Source organism: Ovis canadensis, chromosome 8 (genome assembly GCF_042477335.2).
Source record: "Ovis canadensis isolate MfBH-ARS-UI-01 breed Bighorn chromosome 8, ARS-UI_OviCan_v2, whole genome shotgun sequence".
Lineage (NCBI taxonomy): Eukaryota > Metazoa > Chordata > Mammalia > Artiodactyla > Bovidae > Ovis > Ovis canadensis.
Genome location: NC_091252.1, coordinates 32,281,784 through 32,304,851, shown reverse-complemented (window position 1 = coordinate 32,304,851; position 23,068 = coordinate 32,281,784). Strand labels below are relative to the sequence as shown.

The 23,068-nt window shown below is 40.4% G+C and overlaps 1 protein-coding gene across 4 annotated transcripts in view; it reads left to right on the top strand.

Annotated features, from left to right (window-relative positions):
- The window catches only part of DSE (dermatan sulfate epimerase), a 73,833-nt gene that overhangs the window by 7,064 nt on the left and 43,701 nt on the right, over positions 1-23,068 (top strand). For 3 of the 4 annotated variants that reach the window (XM_069599154.1, XM_069599158.1, XM_069599155.1), the window contains exon 2: positions 21,104-21,572. The exons of the other annotated variant lie outside the window; for it this stretch is intronic. In XM_069599154.1, coding sequence (XP_069455255.1) covers positions 21,157-21,572 — 416 coding nt within the window. In that variant the 5' untranslated portion in view covers positions 21,104-21,156. The remainder of the gene's footprint in view (positions 1-21,103; positions 21,573-23,068) is intronic. 4 annotated transcript variants of the gene reach the window in all.

Below are 23,068 nucleotides of genomic sequence, written 5' to 3'. Positions count from 1 at the left end.
CAAATTCTGGTAAAGAAGGCCTCTTCTTGGGGCCTTGGCAGTTGGATGACAGCATCCTAGGAGGCTCGCATGGGGCCGGGCTCACCAGCCCCTTGGATAATCAGGTAGGGGCCTGCTGGATTTAGGAATCACCTGCAGTGTTTACACTTCTCCCAAGGGGGAAATGGGCCTGGCAGGAAGGAAAAAGGGGCCTGAAAGGGAATGTTGAACAGCTGTTTTCCATCTTCCCTGAAGAAAAAGAAGAGGAAATCGACTTACAGCAGGCATCAAGAGGGATTTATGCTAAATACAGGGAAGTTTTTCTGAATGTTTTAACCTTTAGAATGGATTTATGAAGGAGGCCTTTGAGTTCTTCTCTGTTTAGAAAGGTTTAAGTGAGGTTGTCCAGGAGGGATGTTAGCATTTGTCTTCTGGGATTCTAATTTTAATCCTGCTGCTCATCTGGATTTGAAAATCTTGGAAATTAAAAGTGACTTAATTATGTGAATGTAAAAGATATGGTGAGTTTTAGTGTTTGAAATAAAGTTGTCTATAGTTTCTACTTAGCATTTTTATTTATTAGAGCAAAGTATTAATATTTGCTAACTGGTTAAATATTGATCATGCATAAGATTGCTTCAGCTTTTCATTCAGATACACATTACAGTGTCTGAAAGCCCTTCTCCCCTATGCTCAATCTATTTTCTCCTCAAACGGATCACTTTCCGCTGCATTTCTTTTTTATTTTAGAAAATCTTTTTTTAAAAAGGGCTTGGCAGCAGATTGTGGTGTTCCATTTGGACTTTCAGTAATATCTTTTACATTTTTCTACCCCATTTTTATAGTAGAACTAGACTGCAACAGTGGTCACATGAATGTATGGGGCATTCATTAGCCATGTGGTCAAAACATAGAGGTTGCCCATGTCAGAAAGAGCTTGGAAACTTCGCTTGTATTCCAGACTTCTTAACAGCAGTATTTTTGGTTAAAAAGAATGGGGTGTATAGAAACAGAACGTGAGCTTTGTTTCACTTTTGTTCAGGAAAATAGACTCTAGTAGAATTAATTTGTGGTTTCAGGCCAGTGGTCGTGTTTTTTCACAGTAATAAAATTAGGCAGGACTTCAGATGTAATCATCTTAAAAGCATGTTCATACTGATGCTGCTAAAGGTGTTAGAAAACAGACTCAGCCAATATTGGGTCAGTGGGTTTGGGGGGTGCCAAGAACAGGAGCCCAACAATGTCAATGTCTTAGGCAGCTGAAATGGAATGTTTCCACTTAGTTTTACAGCCCATAGTTTTAAAGCAATTTTGAAATGTTTTTCACAGTTACCTTTCTCAGAGGAAACTGATTTCTTGGAATCACTGAAAAGCCTGCAGAGTTAACCAGTTAAAGTGTCTTTGGCTGTCTCCCTTAGGTATGAGGTTGATTTCTTCTCTTTTCCTCTATTTTGAAGGTAAGTCTTTCACAAGTTAGAGCATGTTGGTTCTAATGAGAACCCAGGCGAAATAGAGAGCAGAATAATAATTGACCTATTACTTTTATCCAATAGTTCAGTTTATCATTTCTTAAACTTTAGTGCAAAAATTTAAGATCCACTTTTTTTCTCTTAAGGAAACCAGTATTGTTCAGATTGGATTCATCCTGTTAATCACGTGCTCTGTTAGGGTTCCAAGCTCTTCAGCATCAATAGTTTTTAGATTTACTGTGACTTGCATAGAGTTATTCTAAATAAAATTCAAATTAACAAATGGTATTTGAGTATCTGCTGTAGGAACTTGAAAAATTCAGTTTCACCTCAACTTGTTAAATGTAATCTGGCAAGTTTTAGGGTAAGTTGGGCCACTTTCAATATCTCTTTCTTGGGGAAGAAATGTGTTGGCAGTATTTATACTACTAAATTGCCATAAAATGATAAATCCTGTGCCTAAAGAAGTTGAATGGAGCTAACAGTATTCGGGTGGTTATGTAACAGACCCTTCTTTGTGTGCTTACACCGTTTTTTCTTGTTGGTGAAGCCACTGAAGTTTGGTTCAGTGATTGCAAGTTTTAGAAAAGATAAATCTGTGTTACCAGGAATGAATGCTTTGATATATAACTTTTTCCAGTGTACTTTTGAACCTGAGAGTCAGATGAAAGAACGTTCTACTTTAGCGATAGAAATACTGAAAGGATTTAGTCATTCAGCAAGTACTTGCCAGGTACTTCATGTTTGAGGGGACGTCTGGTTGGAGCCGAAGCGGGGCAGCGTGCAAAAAAAGAAAAAGACATGGATTCCAGCCTTCGGGAGCTATAAAGTCTGGTTGGAGAAGGATAACTGAGTATGAAACTTTATGAGAACAATTAAGTGTTAAACAGACAAATCCTTGCAACAGGATTGCAGGAAGAAAGATGTCTGTGAGGGTTACGTGGGCGAAGAACACTCAGCAAGGAGGGGAAAATGAACTGCACCTCAGAGGATTTTATGCCAAAAGGGGGAGGAGAGAAAGCCTTGCAAGCACAGCCACCAGCTAAGCAAAGGCGCAGGAAGAGGAGTGAGCTAAGGAGTGGGGTAGCCGCCAGGTCAAGGAGAACTTCTTAGAAAAATCGTGCAAATTCCCTTATCTTCTTTCATGACAGTCTCTCTCCTATCTTCTGTACCTTCTTCATGAATTCTTTCCTTGTTTTCCACAAATCTTTTTGAAGGCCTGTGTTGCACATAATCATTCGTGCATGACACCATAGGGAAGACAAAGAAGATCTAAGGGGATCTAAGATCCCCACCTCCCAGCAGCTTATACCTGAGCAGGTGAGATCTGTCTCAGAGCCCTTTTGGATTCAGAGAGGACCGAAACAATAAATGTGAGAAAAGGAGAAAACAAGTATCTTCAAGTAACTCAGTGTGCATATTATTAGTACTGAGTGTGTTAATTAGTGGAGATAAAGATAGTTATAGATAGCTAGCTATAGACATTCTTCCTGATCCCTTTTTAAGACCCAGTTCAGATGCCCCTCAGTGCAGCCATCCTTCTTCAACTCAGTTGGAAGTATTGATTTCTAAAAATTTCAATAGTACTTTGTAAGTCTCATACAGTTCTTTTTCTTTTGGCCTCAAGGATCTTAGCTCCCCAACCAGAGATCAGACCCATGCCCCTGCAATGGCAGCTCAGAGTCCTAACTACTGGGCTGTCAGGGAGTTTTCTTACTTCCTTTTTCTTTAGTGGTTTGTGTAGATATTTTCTTTGTTTTACCATTTTATAAAAGGGCAGGTGCACTTTCTTGGTTGGCATCTTCCCTGAATTCTCAGAGTATTGAGCAATGCGTGTATGGGGCCCTAGGGGAGGGTGCTTGTGGATAGAGTTGCTAGGGACTGCTTCATAGACAGCACTGTGCTCTTTGAGAAAGGTATGAGGTTGATGTGGAGCAGGCAGAGGGAACCCTCAGAGAGAGTAACAGTAGAAATCAAGGATAAAATACGAGTCGTGCTCAAGTAAGGATGAGCAGTTAAGCGTGAAGGGAGAGTTTGTGTGGGAAGGAAGTGAATGGTAATGTTGAAGAGACAGGCCAGAACTAGACTGTGGAAGCTCTTGGAGGAGAAAATTGTTATTTCTGCTGTGGGAAATAGAGGCTCTTGAGTAGGAAAGTGGTTATGATGATGGCGATTTATTTAATTTGGAAGGACCTTGATAGTTTACAAAGATAGTTATTTCATGGGTAATACTGTCGGACTGCATGGGTTTATATCTTGGCCCCTTCACTTCCTGTGTGACCTTGACTGGTAAAGAATCTGCCCGCAATGTGGTAGACCTGGGTTCAATCTTTGGGTTGAGAAGATCCCCTGGAGAAGGGAAAGGCTACCCACTCCAGTATTCTGGCCTGGAGAATTCCATGGACTATACAGTCCATGGGGTCGCAAAGAGTCCAACACTTCGAGCGACTTCCACTTTCACTTTTCTCTTCCTTACTATTCTGCTGTGCCTCGGTTTCCTCAGCTATGAAAAGGGGACAATATTAGTATCTGTGTTACGGCATTGTGGTGAAGATTAAATGAGTTAACCCATGTGGACTACCTAGCATAGTTCCTAGTATTTGGTAAGCACTATATATGTTTATTGTTTATAGCAGCCTTTGGTGTAGATATAATAAAAATTACGATCCCTACTTTAGGAATGGAATGAGGCCTGGAGTGCTGCAGTCCATGGGGTTGCAAAGAGTTGGACATGACTTAGCGAACAACAACAATTTTAGGAATGAGAACATTGTAAGACTAGGACTGTGTATAGTTTATTAGGGCTGCTGTAACAAAGTACCTCCGCTTGAGTGGCTCACACAACAGAAATCTACTGTCTCACAGTTCTGTGAGGCTAGAAGTCCAAAATGCAAGCATCAGCAGGATTGGCTCCTTCCACGGCCGAGAGAGCCAGCCCCATTCCTTTCTCCCAGCTTCTGGTGGTTTCTGTCCGTCTTCAGTGTCCTTGGCTTGTGGACACTTCACCCTGATCTCGTGCTGCGTCTCATCCTGGCATTCTCCGTGGTTATGCATTTCTGTCATCAGACTGCCCCTTTTTATAAAGATAACCATTGTATTGGATTAGGAGCCCATCCTACTCCAGTAAGCTCATCTTAACTTAATTATAATTGTTATATCTTAATTATATCTGTGGTTTATTTGGACCCTGTTTCCAAATAAGGTCATATTTTGAGGCCTTGGGTATTAAAACTCCAACACAGGAATTTTTGTAGGACCCAATTCCACCCATTACTGATTTCAAGTTAGACCTTTTGAGTCTACTACACTATGCCATGACATGCCTAAAGGACTGTAGAAAAGAGGAGGCCTCTGTGGTTTTATGGTTTTATGGGAAATAAGTAATGAGCTATCCATGGCTCTTCTGCCTCCTCTTTGTCTGGACTTGCACTGTTTCCTGAACATCAGTGGACACATTGTGCATGGTTGGCCTTGGATATTTGTGTGCTCCCTAAGTCCTGAAAAGATCTTTTTGCCTTTCTTCTATCTTTGCAGGATGGCACTCTCCATGACTTCTTTCCATTTAGAATTAGAGATAAATATATTAAGGTAAGTTTGAAAGTGAAGTCACTCAGTCGTGTCTGACTCTTTGCAACCCGGTAGACTGCAGCCCACCAGGCTCCTGTGTCCATGGGATTCTCCAGGCAAGAATACTGGAGTGGGTTGCCATTTCCTTCTCCAGGGGATCTTCCTGACCCAGGAATCGAACCCAGGTCTCCTACACTGCAGGCAGATGCAGGCAGACGCTTTAACCTCTGAGCCACCTGGATAATTTCAATTTTCTCTGTAAATTTGGATGATATGTTACTGTCCCCAAGTATAGGTGATAAAGGAAGAATTGAATACTTTTGAAAAGAGGCAAAAATCTAATGTTGCAGAATAAGGATTTTGCTGAGGAGTTAATTGAAAATGAGTAAGTGAGTAGATATGCAGCTGTGAGGTAAGGTAGAAATTGATGCCTCTGGGCTTCCCAGGTGGTGCTAATGGTAAAGAATCTGCCTGCCAATGCAGGAGATGTAAGAGATGTGGGTTTGATCCCTGGGTTGGGACGATCCCTTGGAGAAGGGAATGGCAACCCACTCCAGTATTCTTGCCTGGACAGTCCCATGGACAGAGGAGCCTGGGGGACTACAGTCCATTGGGTTGCAAAGAGCCGGACACGACTTCTCATGTGTGCACACAGGTTTTTAGTGCTGAGTTTCCCAAATCACTGAGAGGTTGAGAAATATTCCAAAACAATAGAAATGACCCAGGAAGAGTAAAAAGAGTACAGAGACAAATAATGATTGCAAGAGATGAACGTGCCAGGAGAGTCACCCCTGACGAGTCACTGAGAAAACTAAGGTGGCCCCAGGAACGGAAGAGGCTGGTTCCCATCTTGCTTGTGGGTTGGGGGGAATGGCTTTTCAGCCTCCATGGAGAGCACAATAAAGGATGTATCGCTGAAAGAGTCAAAATTACTTCACATAATCTTTCATTTGGAGCATCTTAAGTGTCATCTCTGCCCATTTAACTCAGGAATTGACTTGGCAAATGGTCATCTAGTCTCCACATTCATGTAGGACAGAACATAAGAAGAAGGTCTAAGAAATAAAATCAGTACAAGAGGAGTTTTCTCCAGCATGGATGAAGAGAATTCCTTCAGGTTTGACCAAAAGAAATAGCTAGGTAGAATCTGGCCATGAGCAGAGATGGGGTGAAATGAGTAGGGTGGATATGAGAGGTGTTATTCCTAGTTTTAGATACAAAGAATGGGGCTACCACTACCAGAATAGAATGCCAAAGTCAGAAAAAAATGCAGCAAATTCACTGATATGAGGATATAGACACCAAGTTAAATGTTCATGACCTAGAACATACAGACACAAACATTAAATATCTGGCAGTTTCAGGCTCTGAGTTGGGCTATTTCTGGCAGGAAAATGTGTTTTGGCCTGTGAATCTGTCACCATCAATTCAGAAATTATTGTCTTATTCTTCATAGCATGCATGGTCTCCACTGTCTAGTAACATATCTCCTCAAAAATTGTTTCTTGACTAGTAATGTTTTATAGACCGAACTATAAAAACTGTCACAAGGAGTTTTTAGCACAAAATAATAGGAATAATGTAGGTGTGAAAGGAAGAATAATTAATTAGAAAGCACCCTTATTCTTTTGACATCTCTGCATAAAAGAAATGTTGGCAGTACAGAGGACTTTTTTTTTTTAAATTTCCAGGAGCATCAACATATATGCACTATCACGTGTGAAATAGATAGCCAGTGGGAAGCTGCTGTATGGCACAGGGAGCTGAACCTGGTGCTCTATGATGGCCTAGAGGGGTGGGGTGGAAGGGAGACTCAAGAGGAAAAGAATATATACTTAATGTTCATTCACATTGTTGTAGGGCAGAAACCAACATACATTACAGAGCAATTATCCTCCAATTTAAAATAAAATATCCAAATAATGGCAATAATAAAACCTTTATAACAAACCATTACATTATGATGATAATCTTTGGGAATGTGGTTAAAACAAGGGACATGAAGGAAATTTAAATTTGAAACTTAAATTTCAGAACAGAAGATCGTCAGTGAAAGTCTCAGCATATGCAGTCATCCTGCATGAAGGAGGCCTGGCTGGTCTGAGCTTGGAGAAAGGGGAGGAGCAGAATGTCTAATCCCATGCAAAAGGGGCTGAAAATTTTGAGGTGACATTTAGGAGAAAACTGTCAGGAAACCCATGAAAACCACTCGTAGAATGTTGGGAAACAGCAGGGAATCCTCAGGGAGTGGACTGTGGTCAGAAGCAGGCCAGGCATGTTGACCAGGACATGGTGGGCTTGGGGGTACAGGAGCCAACCACAGTCAAGGGTATACCTGGGGCTTTGCCTGAGTGAGGGTTGGAAGGGTGCTGGGCAGAGGGCAGCTCTCAGTCAACTCTGTCATTAATAATCACACTCAGCAGTCTAATTTTAAAGTTCAGGCATTGTAATACATTTTACCTCCAAAAGTTATACTCAAAAGATCTTTATTTTTTCTTTTTATGTAGTTGTATTTATATAGTTATCTAACCATATGTTTAGTTATCTCCGAGTATTTAAAGCTTTGCATCTTAAACACGTTCATTAAATTCATCAATTCCATAAATATTCTCTGTTTCTTAAGTGCTGGGCATGCTTAGGTGGTGGGGATATAGCAAAAAGCAAAGTGCCCTCATGGAGCTTACATTCTAGAGGGGGAAGCCAGGCACACAAAAAATAAGTAGGTTGTACAGTAATTAGAGAGTTATAAGTGCCATGAAGGAAAATAAAACCCAGAAGGGAGTTTAGGGAGTGATGGTGGTTAAACGTGGTAAGGATGTAGCTTAGATGAGATGGTCACATCTGGCCTCACTGAGAAAGTGACATTTGAGCAAATACTTGAAGTGAGGGAGCAAGCCGTGCAGATGTCTGGGGGAGGAACAAGCTCATAGGCACTGGGAAGGGAGTGCCCACATGTGTATAAGGATAGAGAGATTGTGTGACTGGGAGGGAAAAGAGTGGGAGAGTTGTAGGATATGGAGACTCCACAACCGGTCCACATAATGACTTGAGAGCTATTGGTGGTACTTTGGGACTTCCCAGGTGAGGCAGTGGTAGGGAATCCTCCTGCCACTGGAGGAGACCCAGGAGATGCAAGTTCAATCCCTGGGTCAGGCAGATCCCCTGTAGGAGGAAATGACAGCCCACTCCAGTATTCTTGCCTGGCAAATCCCACAGCCACAGGAGCCTGGCAGACTACAATCCACGGGTTCTTGAAGAGTCAGACATGACCTGCGCGACTGAGCAAGCACACATGTTGGTACATGAGATGGGAAACCTTTGGAGGGTTTTAACCAGAGTGGTGACATAATCTGAGTTATGGTTGAACAGGTCAGCTCTGGCTCCTGTGTTGAGAATGACCACTGGAGGTGAGGGCGAAGACAGGGAGACTAGTTTGGAAGCTATTGCAGTAATTTGGGCAAGACATGATGTGGCTTAGGCTGTTACGGTGGTGGCGAAAGTGGCTGGATTCTGGATGTATTTTGAGAATGGAACCAACAGAATTTGCTGATGGTTTGAATATGGAGACAAAGCGGGGAAGGGAAGGAAGGGAGTTTGGGCCTGAATTTCTGGCAGGATTGATTGCCAGTAATTGAGACTGAGATGGGGAAGTCTGAGACGGCAGTGCCTGCGTCTTTGGGTTAATTACATCTCTGTATCTTTGTTCTGCAAACCAAGTCTGTGGTATTCTGAGTTTTGATTATGATTCATAGGAGGACATTTGGAAAGTACTCAGGGATTTTAATGCCAAGGAACTATGATCCGTGAGACAAAAAGGAGGATGAGAACAAAACTACACATAAAAAAGTTTGAGAATGTGAAGACAAAAAAAAAAAAAGAAGATTAAAAAATGGAAGAATGCTTAAATATAAGTAAGAGATGAAAAAGAACTGTGTATAGTGTTAAAAGCATCACTCCATACGTACCATCCAATAAGTGACATTTTAATTTTAAACAAATGAACTGGAATGGTATGTTTAGTGCCAGCAAATTACTTCCTAGTGAAAGTCTTCTAAGCTTTTCCAGCTAACATTATGTATTTCATTTTTAGACAATATCTAAAGCTTGTAAGCCGTTTAATACTAAGTCCAGTATTCTGCTGTGTCCTTTGCTTCAACAGCAACATCCTTGGACACAATCATTTTGGGGGGTTTAAAATGGAACAATATCAGAAGTTGAGTAAGGAGAAAGAGTTGGTGAAAAGTATCATGACACTTTCTTATGTAATGGGACAAAGTGCTATAGCAAGACTTTCAGAATTCTAACAGAAATTTAGATCATTGAACTAAAAAGGAGGTCAGGGAGTTCCCCAAGACCACGGTTGGGCTCAGTGATTCACTAGAAGGACTCAAAAAGCTGTTAGAATTGTGGTTATAGTTTAACAGCCGAAGGATAGAGACTGAAATCAGTGAAGAGAAAAGGTGCGCGGGGTGAAGTCTGGGAGGAACCGGGCACAGGCTTCCGTCGTCCTCTGCTAATGAAGTTCCACTCCTGGCAAGAATATGTGACAACACTCACAAAGAGTTGCCAGCCAGGGGAGCTCACTTGAGCCTTGGCATTCAGGGATTTTATTGGGGTTCAGTCGTGGAAGCTTGTAATGCCTGCATGACTGACTTTAGCTATTCAGATTCTGGTCCCCCAGAGCAAAGACAGTTCATTGTGAATCCCATTGTTAGTATAAACTGTCTGATATTAAAAGTACCATATGGCCCAAGGCCTCAGGCACCCAAAAATCCTCTTATCACATAGAATATAATGAGAGCTCAGAACTTGTCTCCCATGAACCAGACATGGACCAGTCCTTTCTTAGAAATGTGTAGGATTTGAGTTAACCCTTTCCTGCATAGCTAGGTAGGGCTTTGAACATGGTATTAGTGCTTCCTAGAATCATTATCATTAGAGGGTAAATTTATAGGACCTAATGCTGAGGGAGATGATATAAGCACATATTCTAAATATGCATAGTTTTAGGTAAATAGGTAAATGAATGAACCAGAGTAGATTATGTATGAGAAGTTAAATGTATTTTGTGGTACTTTGCCTGAAAAATATATAATTGTTGTCATGACTTATCCCACAGAAGTTTGCAGATACTGGGCTAGAAAAATACAGGCACTGACCTCCAAGTATGTGGTATTGACTGGAGTCAGGAAAGAGGTAGAAAGGAGGGAGGGTAGCCTGGAAGTTGATGTTGAGGCAGAAGAATTGACTCATACAACTCATGCAGCTATGGAAGCGATTGTCTGTAAGCTAGAACCCAGGAAAGGTTGACGGTATAAGTTCCAGTCTAAGGGCGGGAGGAGATGATGTCTACGCTCATCAGTAAGGCAGAGAGAAAGGGAGGGAAGAGGGGATTTCTCCCTTCCTCTGCCTTTTTGTTCTATTCAGATCCTTAGTGAATTGAACAAGACTCACCTACATTTGAAACAGCAATCTGCTTTATTCAGTCTGCCACTTCTAATGCTAATCTCTTCAGGAAACCTTTCACAGACACAGCCAGAAATAACGTTTCATCAAATATCTGAGCACTGTATGGCTGCAGTCAGATTGACACATTAAAGTAACCATCACAGGTGCCAAGAAAAGAAGTCATATGTCTCAAAAATCAAAGGAGGAGATTTGGTTACAGAATTAGAGATACTTATGTCCACAAATTCAAAGAATTACATTCTTAACTGAAAATTAATATATAATACCATTTATGACTTCCCTGGTGGCTCAGATAGTAAAAGCATCTGCCTTCAATGTGGGAGACCTGGGTTCAATCCCTGGGTTGGGAAGATCTCCTGGAGAAGGAAACGGCAACTCACTCCAGTACTATTGCTGGAAAATCCCATGGACGGAGGAGCCTGGTAGGCTACAGTCCATGGGGTCGCAAAGAGTCGGACACGACTGAGCGACTTCACTTTCTTTCATTTTCATGCGAAGTAGAAAATGTATTTCAATCAAACGTAAGATTTAAAAATTTTAAGTTCAGAAGTAAGTTTTTCATCTTTAAACTTCAAGACTGTTGTTTCTATGTTTAGGGTATTTCTCTGACTGGGTGAGTACATATACAATCAGAATGGTTTATCAGTAACCTTCATCTCTCTGTATAAAATTTGGTTGCCAAAGAAATAGTATTAAATGTAGAAACTTATTTTCTCCTCACATGTGTTCAGTTACTTGGAATGTGTAGCCTCAAAGTTATAAATGAGCCATTGAGCAGGAAGAAAGACCAACTTCTTGGCATCAGATACTTTATATTTGTCAAAATATTTGGTATTTGTAGGCTTTTGAAGACTCTACAAGGTTATGAATACATGGTGCATTGTACCTATTTTAAAAATAACCCTCTGTGAGTGATGGTTTGTGAGCACTTCCTCCTGGTGTCATGGCGCGCTTTCTCTCCTGTGGACTAACCTTGGTGTTCTTATTGACAAGATGATGACAACTGCTAGCATTTGTTGAACACTTTCTAAATCCCAGTGGCCCCTTTAATGCTTGAAGCTAATTTAAGATCACAGAAATCCTGTGAGGAATGTATCATTTTATCCATTTTACAGAGGAGGAAACAGGAACATCGCAAAGGATGTGGTGGTGCAGGGATTCAAACTCTTAAGTCTGGCTCCTGCTTGTGCCCTCAATCACTGATCGGGTTCTGAGGCGAATGATGAGAACTAGCATTTTGGGGGAACCCTTACCAGAAAGTGTTAATTACTTCCTAGGTGTTATGTCATTTAATCTCCCAACCAGCCTGTGAGACAAATACCATTGTCCTCTTCATTTTAAGTAAGGGAATTGGTTTAGCTTGCCCACAGTCACACAGTGGTGAAAAAAGCCACTCTGACCCCTGGGCCAGCCTTCTTAACTGCCTCACCAGTCTGCCCTTATGAATCTGTGGCAGGAAGAAAATTTTTCCTTTAGTTTTCATGGACATCTCCTGGTTTAAGTTAACTGTTATTTGAAACTGTATGAGGTTATATTTAGCTCTTGGCTTCATTATCTTTATTCATCTTCTTTACATGCTTTATGCTTTTAGTCAGTTATGCCAGAAAATGGTGTTTTCTTGTTTAAAGCTATTGCTGAGAAAGTCAAAGCTAGTTTTTGAGACTCTTCTAGAAAAATCTTTGATTCCAAAAAATTTTGAACACAAAAAGGATTGCTGATTTTCTTTGGGGCCAGGTACAATAAGTTAAATAAATTGCTTTGGACTAAGGGAGAAATTTTACCTTGTAGCCTCATGCCTAATATAGTTTCTAGGTTTATGGCTGCTCAATACATAGCTGAATTAATGAATAAATACAAGAAAGTCAGTATAGGTAGGGAATTGGTATTCCAATTCTGGAAAATAATACAGTGGAAAACTTAAAATACATAAGCTACCACTTTTTAAAAGATTCAGAATGCCGAAAAAGAAATACACTTAATTATACTAAGATCTGCTGAAGAAGGGATAGGCCACCCACTTCGGTATTCTTGGGCTTCCCTGGTGACTCATCTGGTAAAGAATCCACCTGCAATGCAGGAGACCTGGGTTTGATTCCTGAGTTGGGAAGATCCCCTGGAGAAGGGAAAGGCTACCCACTCCAGTATTCTGGCCTGGAGAATTCCATGGACTATATAGTCCATGGTGTCACAAAGAGTTGGACATGACTGAGCGACTTTCATACTCAGCATTAGATTACTCTGAAAATAATGTAAGAATAAAAAATTCTGAAAATAGGATATTGTCGTCCCATGTCATCATTAAGAAAATCCATGAAAACTGTATCAAGTACTGATCAGAAGATATCCAACTGTTACACTGCTAGATAAACTAGAATTTACTTATAGCTTGTCTTAGAGAGTCTAAAACCATTTCATTTTCTCTTTGAGCATTTTTGCAGGTAAAATTCAGTACTCTAGTAGTCTCTTCAGTGGCTTTGTAGATACTTCTCTCCCCCTACTCTCCATCCTGTTCTCTCTTTGCCTCCATGAAAATTTTACTTCCTCTCTGCTTTCTGTAGGACAGCCACTCTCTCAAAAACAGAATCTTAATGGTTTTTAGTTTTGTAGGAATGCGAAGCAGGCAAAACTCTCTGCCTGAATATACCTTCAGTTTGATAGCCACTAAATTACTCAAACAAAAGTCTGCGGTGCATGTGAGATGGAGATTTCAGATTTGACGCCAGAAAATATGTATGACCATTTAAAAATATAATCCAGCTTAATTCTCCTTCTTATATAAAGAAGTTATACAGTTACTGTTGTTGATGTTGCAAAGACGTGAACTTCAGAGAAAATGTAGAATGAGAAAATGTGGAATCTTCTAAACAACTTTCCTAGAGACACGTGGAAATTTTCTTTTACTGTGCAGGGCGGCACTTAACTTACAGACCTAACCTAAAGTTTCTCCAGCATTGAGTATGAAGGGGGTGAACACCATTATTCTACAGAGTGTGGTTTTGCTCTGTGGGTTCAGGGTTATGATTACTCCCTCAGTAGTTTGTGTAAATTCTTGGGGTTCCGTATGTTATAATTTCATATTGTGGACTTTTGTTTGGAAATGACTTTTTGGGGAGATATATTTCATTTCACCCTTAAATAAGGAAACAGTAAGCCGTCAGTAAAAAAAGAACTTTCATTTTGATTAAGAGTGCTTGGTTTTTAAATTTTTCTTTTTTGGCTGAGTCCATAGGCTTTACACATCAGGGAGTATAATTTTAGGGAATGATTGTATGGTACCAAAACCATATGTTTTCTTAGCATTTGATATATTTAAGAATAATGTTAGATTTATTTCACTACAAAAGTCTACGAAGGACCTATAAGGTTTTATTTTTATACTGAGGAAAAATAATTTTTAAAATTATCCTAATGATGCATTTAATAAAATTGAAATAGAAAAGCGAGGAGGACTTTAAATATATATGTATATTCTACTTAAAACATATGGAAATGGTGCAGCAGTATGTGTGAGACCACCGCAAGATGTTTCTCAAATACTTGGAAATAGGTTTCTTTGAGAGTCAAATCCTAAAATAGATCAGAGAAGGAAATATATAGCTCTGCTGGGAGATATTAGTGCTCTCAGACCATTGGTTTGCCTAAAACCTGACTGGAGGCCTAAGCAGGAAGGGAACTTGGGTTCAGTGGAAGCATGAAGAAGGAGCTGAAGCTGCAAACTTCTGCAAAGTCTACGCGTTTACCAGGGCATAGGGTACAATGTCAGGGGCATTCAGTTGTCTGTTTACTAGACTGTTTTAGCCCTTCATCAATAAGGGCACCTCCAGTTCTAGTGTGGGAGGGTCAGCTGTCCTAGACATAGATTTGGTAAGCCAAAAAGTTTGTTCGGCTTATAGGACAACCCAAACAAACTTTTTGGCCAACACAGTATTAACTATTGGGCCTGTCCATTGGGTTGGGCAAATTAGAATGGTTACTGTTGAGCTGAGCTTAGTGGAGGTGGTGCAGGAGCTCTGGGGAGGGGTTGGTGGTGCACGTTTTACTGTTCTTTCCTAAGTAGCATTCAGTTCAGTTCAGTCGCTCAGTCGTGTCCGACTCTTTGCAACCCCATGAACCGTGGCATGCCAGGCCTCCCTGTCCATCACCAACTCCCAGAGTTCACTCAGACTCACGTCCATCGAGTCCGTGATGCCATCCAGCCATCTCTTCCTCTGTCGTCCCCTTCTCCTCCTGCCCCCAATCCCTCCCAGTATCAGGGTTTTTTTCCAATGAGTCAACTCTTCGCATGAGGTGGCCAAAGTACTGGAGTTTCAGCTTTAGCATCATTCCTTCCAAAGAACACCCAGGACTGATCTCCTTTAAAATGGACTGGTTGGATCTCCTTGCAGTCCAAGGGACTCTCAAGAGTCTTCTCCAACACCACAATTCAAAAGCATCAATTCTTTAGTGCTCAGCTTTCTTCACAGTCCAACTCTCACATCCATACATGACCACAGGAAAAACCATAGCCTTGACTAGATGGATCTTTGTTGGCAAAGTAATGTCTCTGCTTTTTAATATGTTATCTAGTGTTCTTGCCTGGAGAATCCCAGGGACAGGGGAGCCTGGTGGGCTGCCGTCTATGGGGTCACAAAGAGTCAGACACGACTGGAGTGACTTAGCAGCAGCAGCAGCAGGTTGGTCATAACTTTCCTTCCAAGGAGTAAGTGTCTTTTAATTTCATGGCTGCAATCACCCTATTACAATTCATTTTTTAGCATTTATTTTTAGTGGTATCCCAGGGGCATTTGTGACAGGGGCTGACAATGCAGACTCCATTCAAGTACAACATGGTGGTATTCTTGACCGTTTGAATTGCTCCAAGCCCAGGGCCCTTCCCACTGCCTTTGTTCTGATTCCTTATACACCAGGCAATTATCTAATACTTCTGCTTCCTGTGTATTTTTCTAATGAAGCCAGAAAATATTTCCCAGTCTTCTTGATCGTTGTATTTCTGAAAAATGAATGCACTGACATTCTGGCTTTATATATGCTGAGGGGGGAGGGATTTAGTTTTATTATCATAACATCAGCTTCCATCTCCAAGGATGATCAGCTGAGATGATAGTCTGAGCTAAGACCAGACCCTGGACTGAGGTGAAATCATCATCTCTGGCAATGGCAGTAGATATCCTCCAAGTACTCTTGTACTCTTTCCATGATATAAACCTGTTACTGGAAATAGCTCCCCAGCCAGAGATTGTTTTTCCCAGCACTTACTGTATTGTTGTGCCTTTCTTTCCAGAGAATACAGTAATAAGTAGTCACTTTTTGTACACTGAGAATAATTAATTGGCCTTGGAAAGCAATCAAAGTCGGTTAATAGTTCCTTTAATGTTTATACTTTTCTTTGGGGGCAAAACCCCCAACAAATTTTTGAAGAATGTCGAGGATCATATGCTTTCCTTTCCAATGAGCGTTGAGCTCACTACGAATGCTGCCTGAAAGAATCGGGAGCCTTGAGTTCTAGTTTCAGCTAAATCTCTTAATGTGTGGCGTGACCTTGCCCTAGTCAATTGGTATCTCTAGTTCTCCTTCTTTTACTTATGATACTAATTTTTTTCAAATAAAATATTTTATGGGTAGGTTAATATTATCCTGCATGTCTGAAATGTCTTCCTTTTTGTTAAAAATAACAAATATTTATGGAGCTCTTATTTCATGTCAGGTTCTATGCTAAGTGCATTATATAATATTTATTTGCCTCAGGAAGTTGGGACCATTTTATGAATGAGAGAATGGAGGTTCTGAGAGCCGAAGTTAGTTGATCAAAACTAGTAGACAACTTATACACATGTCTGCCCAACTCCATGCCCATAATGTTAATTAGTGCTGTGTTCCTTAGACTTGGCACATATTTTAAGGGGTTTTTAAATCCATCTTAATTTGGGACATGGTTTACTTTCTATAGGGTGATTTCTTACTTCCATCTTTATACTTTCTATATTTCTGAAACCAGAGGAACTGAAAGAACTTTTGTACTACTGGGTGTTTCATTTATAAATCACCTCAGACTGTTTGGAAGCCCACTTCATTTTTGAAAACCAATGTGCTGGTATAGTTTTCAATTCTTTTCCTTCTCGGCATACGCTTTCTGTGCTTTCTTTGTGTAAGGACGACAAAAATGGAAACTTTTAATGTTATTGAATGTTAAACATTTGGCTAAAGGAGAGAACTTTGGTTTACGCCTTAGGAGATTCAGGTTTATTTCTGTCTCTAGATATTTATACTGAGATTTGTGAGAGTAACTCTTAGTACTGTTTTGCCATGTTAAGTTATTAAATATGTGAAGAGCATTTCACACAAAATCGCTGTGTGTCAGCAGTCATAGTATCTGCAATGGATTGTTGGAACCAGAATTAAAGCAAAATAACTTTAGGCTTATTGTTGCTCTGTGTGGACCTACTTAAGATAATTGGAATTCGGGCAGTTCGTTAAATCCTTTTTACGTTATTTGACTTGGCCTTAGCATAATGCCGGTTGAACTGCTGCAGATGTATGTGGTGCATACAAGCAGAGAAATGATTATATTTCTGTCTGAATGATCTCAACTGTACTGTATTCATTGATTAGGTCTAAAGTTAGGAATGTTTTGCTCTCTGAGCTGTTCGAGTGAGATAAAAGAATGGGAAGGAAAACTGAATTAGGAAAGAGAACTGGTGGAAGAGAAGAGGAAAGAAAGGCTGTTGGAGGAAATGAGGCTAAAAAGGGTCGTTCAGAACCATTCTGAGAACTGAATTATGAGTACACTGTGCACTACTCATAGGCAGCTTCTGAGCGGAGCTCACGATTTTGCCATTTTGAGGGTGCCTTGCTCCTGAACTGGGCCAAGGGCAGCTTAAAGATTTAAGGAAACTGGTTGTGTTTTGTGTTAGAGAGGGGGGAGGGTCACGGTTGGTCATTTTGGTAAACTCTTTAGCCTTCAGCATCTTCCAAATTTTGGTCATTCAGGCACCACCTTCAACAGCTTTTGCCTTAAACTTACTTTTAAACTTAAATGTATTTTAAACAGGAACTTTATGTATCTGTTGAAATCTGGTTTGATATCATAGTTATAGCTTTTCCTAATATGCACTGAAATAAGTACATGAAGTTAGCATAAAGCCTAGCCACCAGTGTCCACCTAAAATTGCCTTGAGAAATGCTCCTTTCATCTAATTCTAGCTCTTCCCTTGGCAGAGAGGGTACATAGAATGCTGAAGGTAGATGGTTAAAGGGAAACCCCAAACCTGGATATAGGGGCTTTTCAATAAAAACCTAGACAGATTTAAGATGGTAGATGAGAACTAGGTCTCCCTTTGGGTTACCAGCCTAAAGACCTTAGTTAAGTTTCATTTATTTTCTTCTTTCTTTTTTTTGGTAAACTACTGAATGGTTTTTAGGCTACAGTAGTGACTAGGCCCCATGAGTATTTTTCTCTATTTGTTTCCTCGCAGAAACTGTATCTCAAAAATTCTGAACTTGCTTTAGCTTCAAGTAAGGAGTAAGAGTTCTCCTTGCTCATTTTAGTGATAAGATCCCCTCTGTCACTTCCTAAACCCAGAAGTTCAGTGTCTGTGAACTGCCTTGTACATGCCAGGCACATACTGCTAACCCCTGCGATGCAAAAAGGAAGGTGTGGTCCCCTCTTTAGAGAGGTCTGGCATAAACAGCTGAAACAGTCCCATGTAATGCAGCCATCAGCCAGATACAGGAGATGTTAACTCTTTGGGTAGATCAGCAAAGGCCTTCATAGCTGCTTGCATGTATGCCGTAAGGAGAGCAGCACAATTTGTGCCCCTGTGAGTGTCACAGTCTCTTCTCCGTCTTCGTAGATGATCGTTTAGCAGAATTTCTGTGGGTTGTACCCTGGCCCACATGTATTCCAACAGGAATGTTTTCAATGTGTGGTAACTCAAGCCTTGCTGCCCTGACACCTCCACATGAATTTGAAGCAATAACTAGGGAACCTTCAGTAACAGTTGGCATATTGAGATGGCATCATTCCCAAAACAACATCTTAATGAGGTCTGTGCTTCAGGAGCAACGCTTCTAGTTTAAATAGACTCGGGCATGTCCTATGTAACTGGAAGCCATGTGGCAGAAGTGGCTGCGATCACAGCGTGGTTCAGTCCTGCATTGGGAGGGTCTTACTGGAGCAGCTTCTCTAAGCTCAGCGACTCCAGACCTGGGTAGGAGGGTGCTGTACATAAAGCAGGAAAAAGAGAATATAACAAAGCAGGGACTTCTCAGTGATTAAGACTCTGCCTTCCAATGCAGAAGTGTGGGTTTGATCCCTGATTGGGGAACTAAGATCCCACATGCTGCAGGGTGCAGCCAAAAATTTAAAAATAAAACTTTTTTTTTTCCTTAGAAAAAGAGAAAGTAAGAGAATAAAACATATCAGCCTTAGCCCCTTTTAGGGAATGTATGTATAGAAGAACCCTCCTGCAAGTGCAGGAGACATGAGAGACCAGGTCAATCCCTGGATCGAGAATATCCCCTGGAGGAGGGCACAGCAACCCGCTTCAATATTCTTGCCTGTAGAGTCCCATGGACAGAGGAGCCTGGTGGGCTACAGTCCATGGGGTCGCAAAGAGTCAGACATGACTGAAGCAACTTAGCATGTACAAAATCTGAGATACAGATTCTAGTCTTCACATAGCTTCCAACCCATCCCTCCATACCCCACGCCACCTGCTTACCCACCTAGAACCTGAGCCGCACATTTAAAAACCAGTAGCTCAGAGAAGATTCTCAGTTCTATCTATGTAGAGGTCGGTTAAAGGAGAAACCTCCAAGCCATCCTCACCCTGGATGCCTAAGACCCTCACAGTGCTAATTGCATTGATGGCCCCATCCAGTGGGGATTTAATATATGCAGGCTTTTTTTTTTTTTTTTAATTAGCACACTTGTTCTCTTAAGAGCAGAAAATAAACGCCAGGGTGAGGGTGGTGGGGAGGGAGCTTTCAGAGCGAGCCACGTCTCTTGTGTTACCAGAGACCACAGCCCTCCTCAGTCATAACCACCGAAGACTGTTTCTGTTGGCTAGCTCTCTGACCTTGAAGGGTCCAGCCAGCCGCCTTGAAGATTTGGGTGCTAGACATAATACGGGTAGAGTCCAAGAGTTATTTCTATTTTATATATTTTATGTAGCTTGGCTATATTCACTTTTTATTCCTTAAAAGTTCTGTTCTTGAAGTAAGTCTAAAATACTTAACACACACACTGCCACTGACTTTTTAATATATAGGCTAACGCACATTCAGAAGTATAAAGAATACTAGAGTTTATGGCAGCATCCACAAATGATGCTGTGTTGCATCACTTGGACACAGACCAAGTTAAGAGTATGGGTTGTTCTCCAATGTGTGTTAAACCCTTGGTTTTCTTTCTTCTGAATGTGATGAGGCAGATTTTCCTTGGAAAAATGGTTTGCGTTCAGCTGGGGAGATTGATTTTTTCTCCATCAGTTTCTCCCTCTAATAATTGAAAACTACTGTTCATTATTTACATAAAACTGTCTTTTTCTGGTCTGCTTTCCATAACCTTTCCCCTCTGAAGAATTTTAAGAATTCCCTGACTTGCCTCTGGGGGATTTTATGCCTGCTTTATCCCAGATGTGGGACATAGACCAGGCTGAGGGGTTTCTTTTTTTAATGTTCCTACTTTGAAAGACATTCTTTAACTAGTGAGCAAAGCTGCCACTGAAGAAAAGGATTTTCAAGAAAGTTAAGCAGTTTAAGAAAATATGTGAGCTTGGTTTAAATGTCTGACTTAACTGAATGACACCAAAATCCCGAGTGCGAAATGAAAAAAGCAGACAGTAGTTTCAAATAATAATGGGAAAATGCACACGTGTTCTTTCAGCCTTTTAAGTCTGGCATTTTATTTTCTGAATGAAGGCATGTCAGTCTCCAGTCCCAGCAGCCCCATGTCTGATCTTGCCTTGCATGCCTGCTGATGTCATCCCAGGGAACGCATGGGCTTAGCAGATGTTTACCCTACTTCTGTTAGTCCTTGTCCCCACCTTCTGCTGACACAAAGAGGATATTCAGCCTTACTCATAATATTTTGTCTGCTCACATTCATATAGATGTATTGATCCTAATCCCTCATTCAGAATGGAGAATGTTAGAAGGAGGGGAAAACTTAAGAGTGCAGGAGGCTGTATTAAGACAGGATTTTCTGATTTTTTTCCTAACGTCCATTCGGATTCCCAGACATTTCACCACCAGCTTTTGGTTATTGTAGCCTTCATAATAATGTCCAAAAATACCGTAAAATTGAAACACTTTTGTGCAATAAAATGTGAGAAGAATGTCAGCTAGGGTTTTTCTTCTCTACTCGAGCAAATATTACACCATTTTCCCAAGTCCAAAGTTCTGTTTTCCACAATGAAGATATCTGATGTATCATGTGTAATTAATTAAATTATTAGGTTTTAGTTTCTTCCTAGTTCAAATGTTTGTTGCATTTTTGAAATATCTGAAAATTCTTAAGCTTAATTTTCATAGTATGCAAGGTGGCTGCCTACCATATATTTCCTGCTTCAGTGGTCCTCTGGCTGACATAACCTCCTCTCCTTTTTATTCTCCTGTAGGATCTTTCGAAGATGGTTTGGCTGCCTTGGAGATTTGGAGATCTGATGCCACGATGAGGACTCACACACGGGGGGCTCCCAGTGTGTTTTTCATATGTTTGTTTTGCTTTGTGTCAGCCTGCGTCACAGACGAGAATCCAGAAGTCATGATCCCCTTCACCAATGCCAACTACGACAGCCACCCAATGCTGTACTTCTCCAGGGCGGAGGTGGCTGAGCTCCAGCTGAGGGCCGCCAGCTCCCACGAGCACATTGCCGCCCGGCTCACTGAGGCTGTGAACACCATGCTGTCCAGCCCCTTGGAGTACCTCCCTCCTTGGGATCCCAAAGAGTACAGCGCCCGCTGGAATGAGATTTATGGCAACAACTTGGGGGCCTTAGCAATGTTCTGTGTGCTGTATCCTGAGAACATGGAAGCCCGAGATATGGCCAAAGACTACATGGAGAGGATGGCAGCTCAGCCTAGTTGGTAGATTTTTGTCTTTTTCTTCTTACTGTATTAACTCTGTGATTTAAGTAATGAATTCATAGGGAGGTGAAATCTCAGAGGCCAGATTTTCATATACTCTGTGTGTGTGTGTGTGTGATTGAAGGAGAAAGATTGCTTGTTATTTGTGTTGTCAGTGGCTTATGAATGGTCTCTAGTTGCAAAGATCTAGTAACTTCCATGTTTAAAGTTAGAAGAAAAATATTTATAGATACAGTCTAACCAAAGAAAAAATAATTTGCTGCCTTGAGTAAATAGTATCATCTTGATTGTTGAGATTTCTTTCCCCCTTGTTTAACACACTTGTATTACTATCATCAGGTCTTAGGTTCTGACTGACCCCCAAGTAGTTAAAACCTTTTGCCAGCAAGAGATTTCCTCCAATTAAGATTTCTTTCCATTTTAGGACAATTAGGAGCTTGAAGAGCTAAAAGTAAATGTGATAGGATTAACTGGCAATTTATAAACAAGATCTTATCCAATAACCAGCAAATTGCCCAAACCTGTATGAAAACCAAAGTTGTAGTATAATTATGTGAGGAATTCTAATTATGTAATAATTTACTTTTAGAAGTTCAAAATTTGAGTACAAACTTCCTGTCACTTCTTGATTAGCTTAAATTTATTTGTTTATAATTAATGTGCCTCCCTGATTCCAGAAGGTATGGGATGAATTAATTAGAGATTCTGTGTGTATTCTTATTTAAACTGTGTTTTAATACATAGTCATGGACCAATTATATTAAAACAATTGCAAACTATATGAAATATCCTTTTAAAATTATATAGGCTGTTAATTGTCCTAAGGTTAGAAAGAGCTCATTTTTAAATGATTAGAAAAATCAGTGAATGCATTTAATGTTGTGGTGAGTTACATCTCACATATCATAGGGGTGAAGAATGGTAGCTTGCAAGCTTCCTGAATTCCGCCAATACAATAAATAAATGTAATTCTTCCTAAATTTCTGCAATATTATAAAGAATGTTGTTTGCTTATAGAGTTTGAAGGATTTCCTGAAATTTCTTATTGAAAAAGTTATAGAAGCATTGGTATTACATTCATATCAGAGCTTATTTTTAAGGCTTATTGTTAGGTATGTATAATCATTTTGAAGCTTACAATATTTTAGATTAAAAAGAAACTTTTTATGTGGATTGTTTCAAAGCTGAGCCATATATGCCATAGTTTCTGTTCTTGATTAACTCATTCTATTCCTGACTCCAAGAAAGAACATAAAAGATGTATGACTTCAGTTTTTATTTGCCAACCATACAGTAAAGCTTGGAAAAAATTTTTAAATAATAAAAAAATGATGTATGCAAATTGGATATTTGACCTATAAAGTTCTGTTAGCAGATATCACAGTTACTTGACATTGTACAGTTAGTTAAAAATGGCAGCCATATTTATAGTATTTGAGGGAAAAAATCTTTGTTGTCTATAAAGGTAAAGTCCTTTTTGTTTTAGATAGATAAGT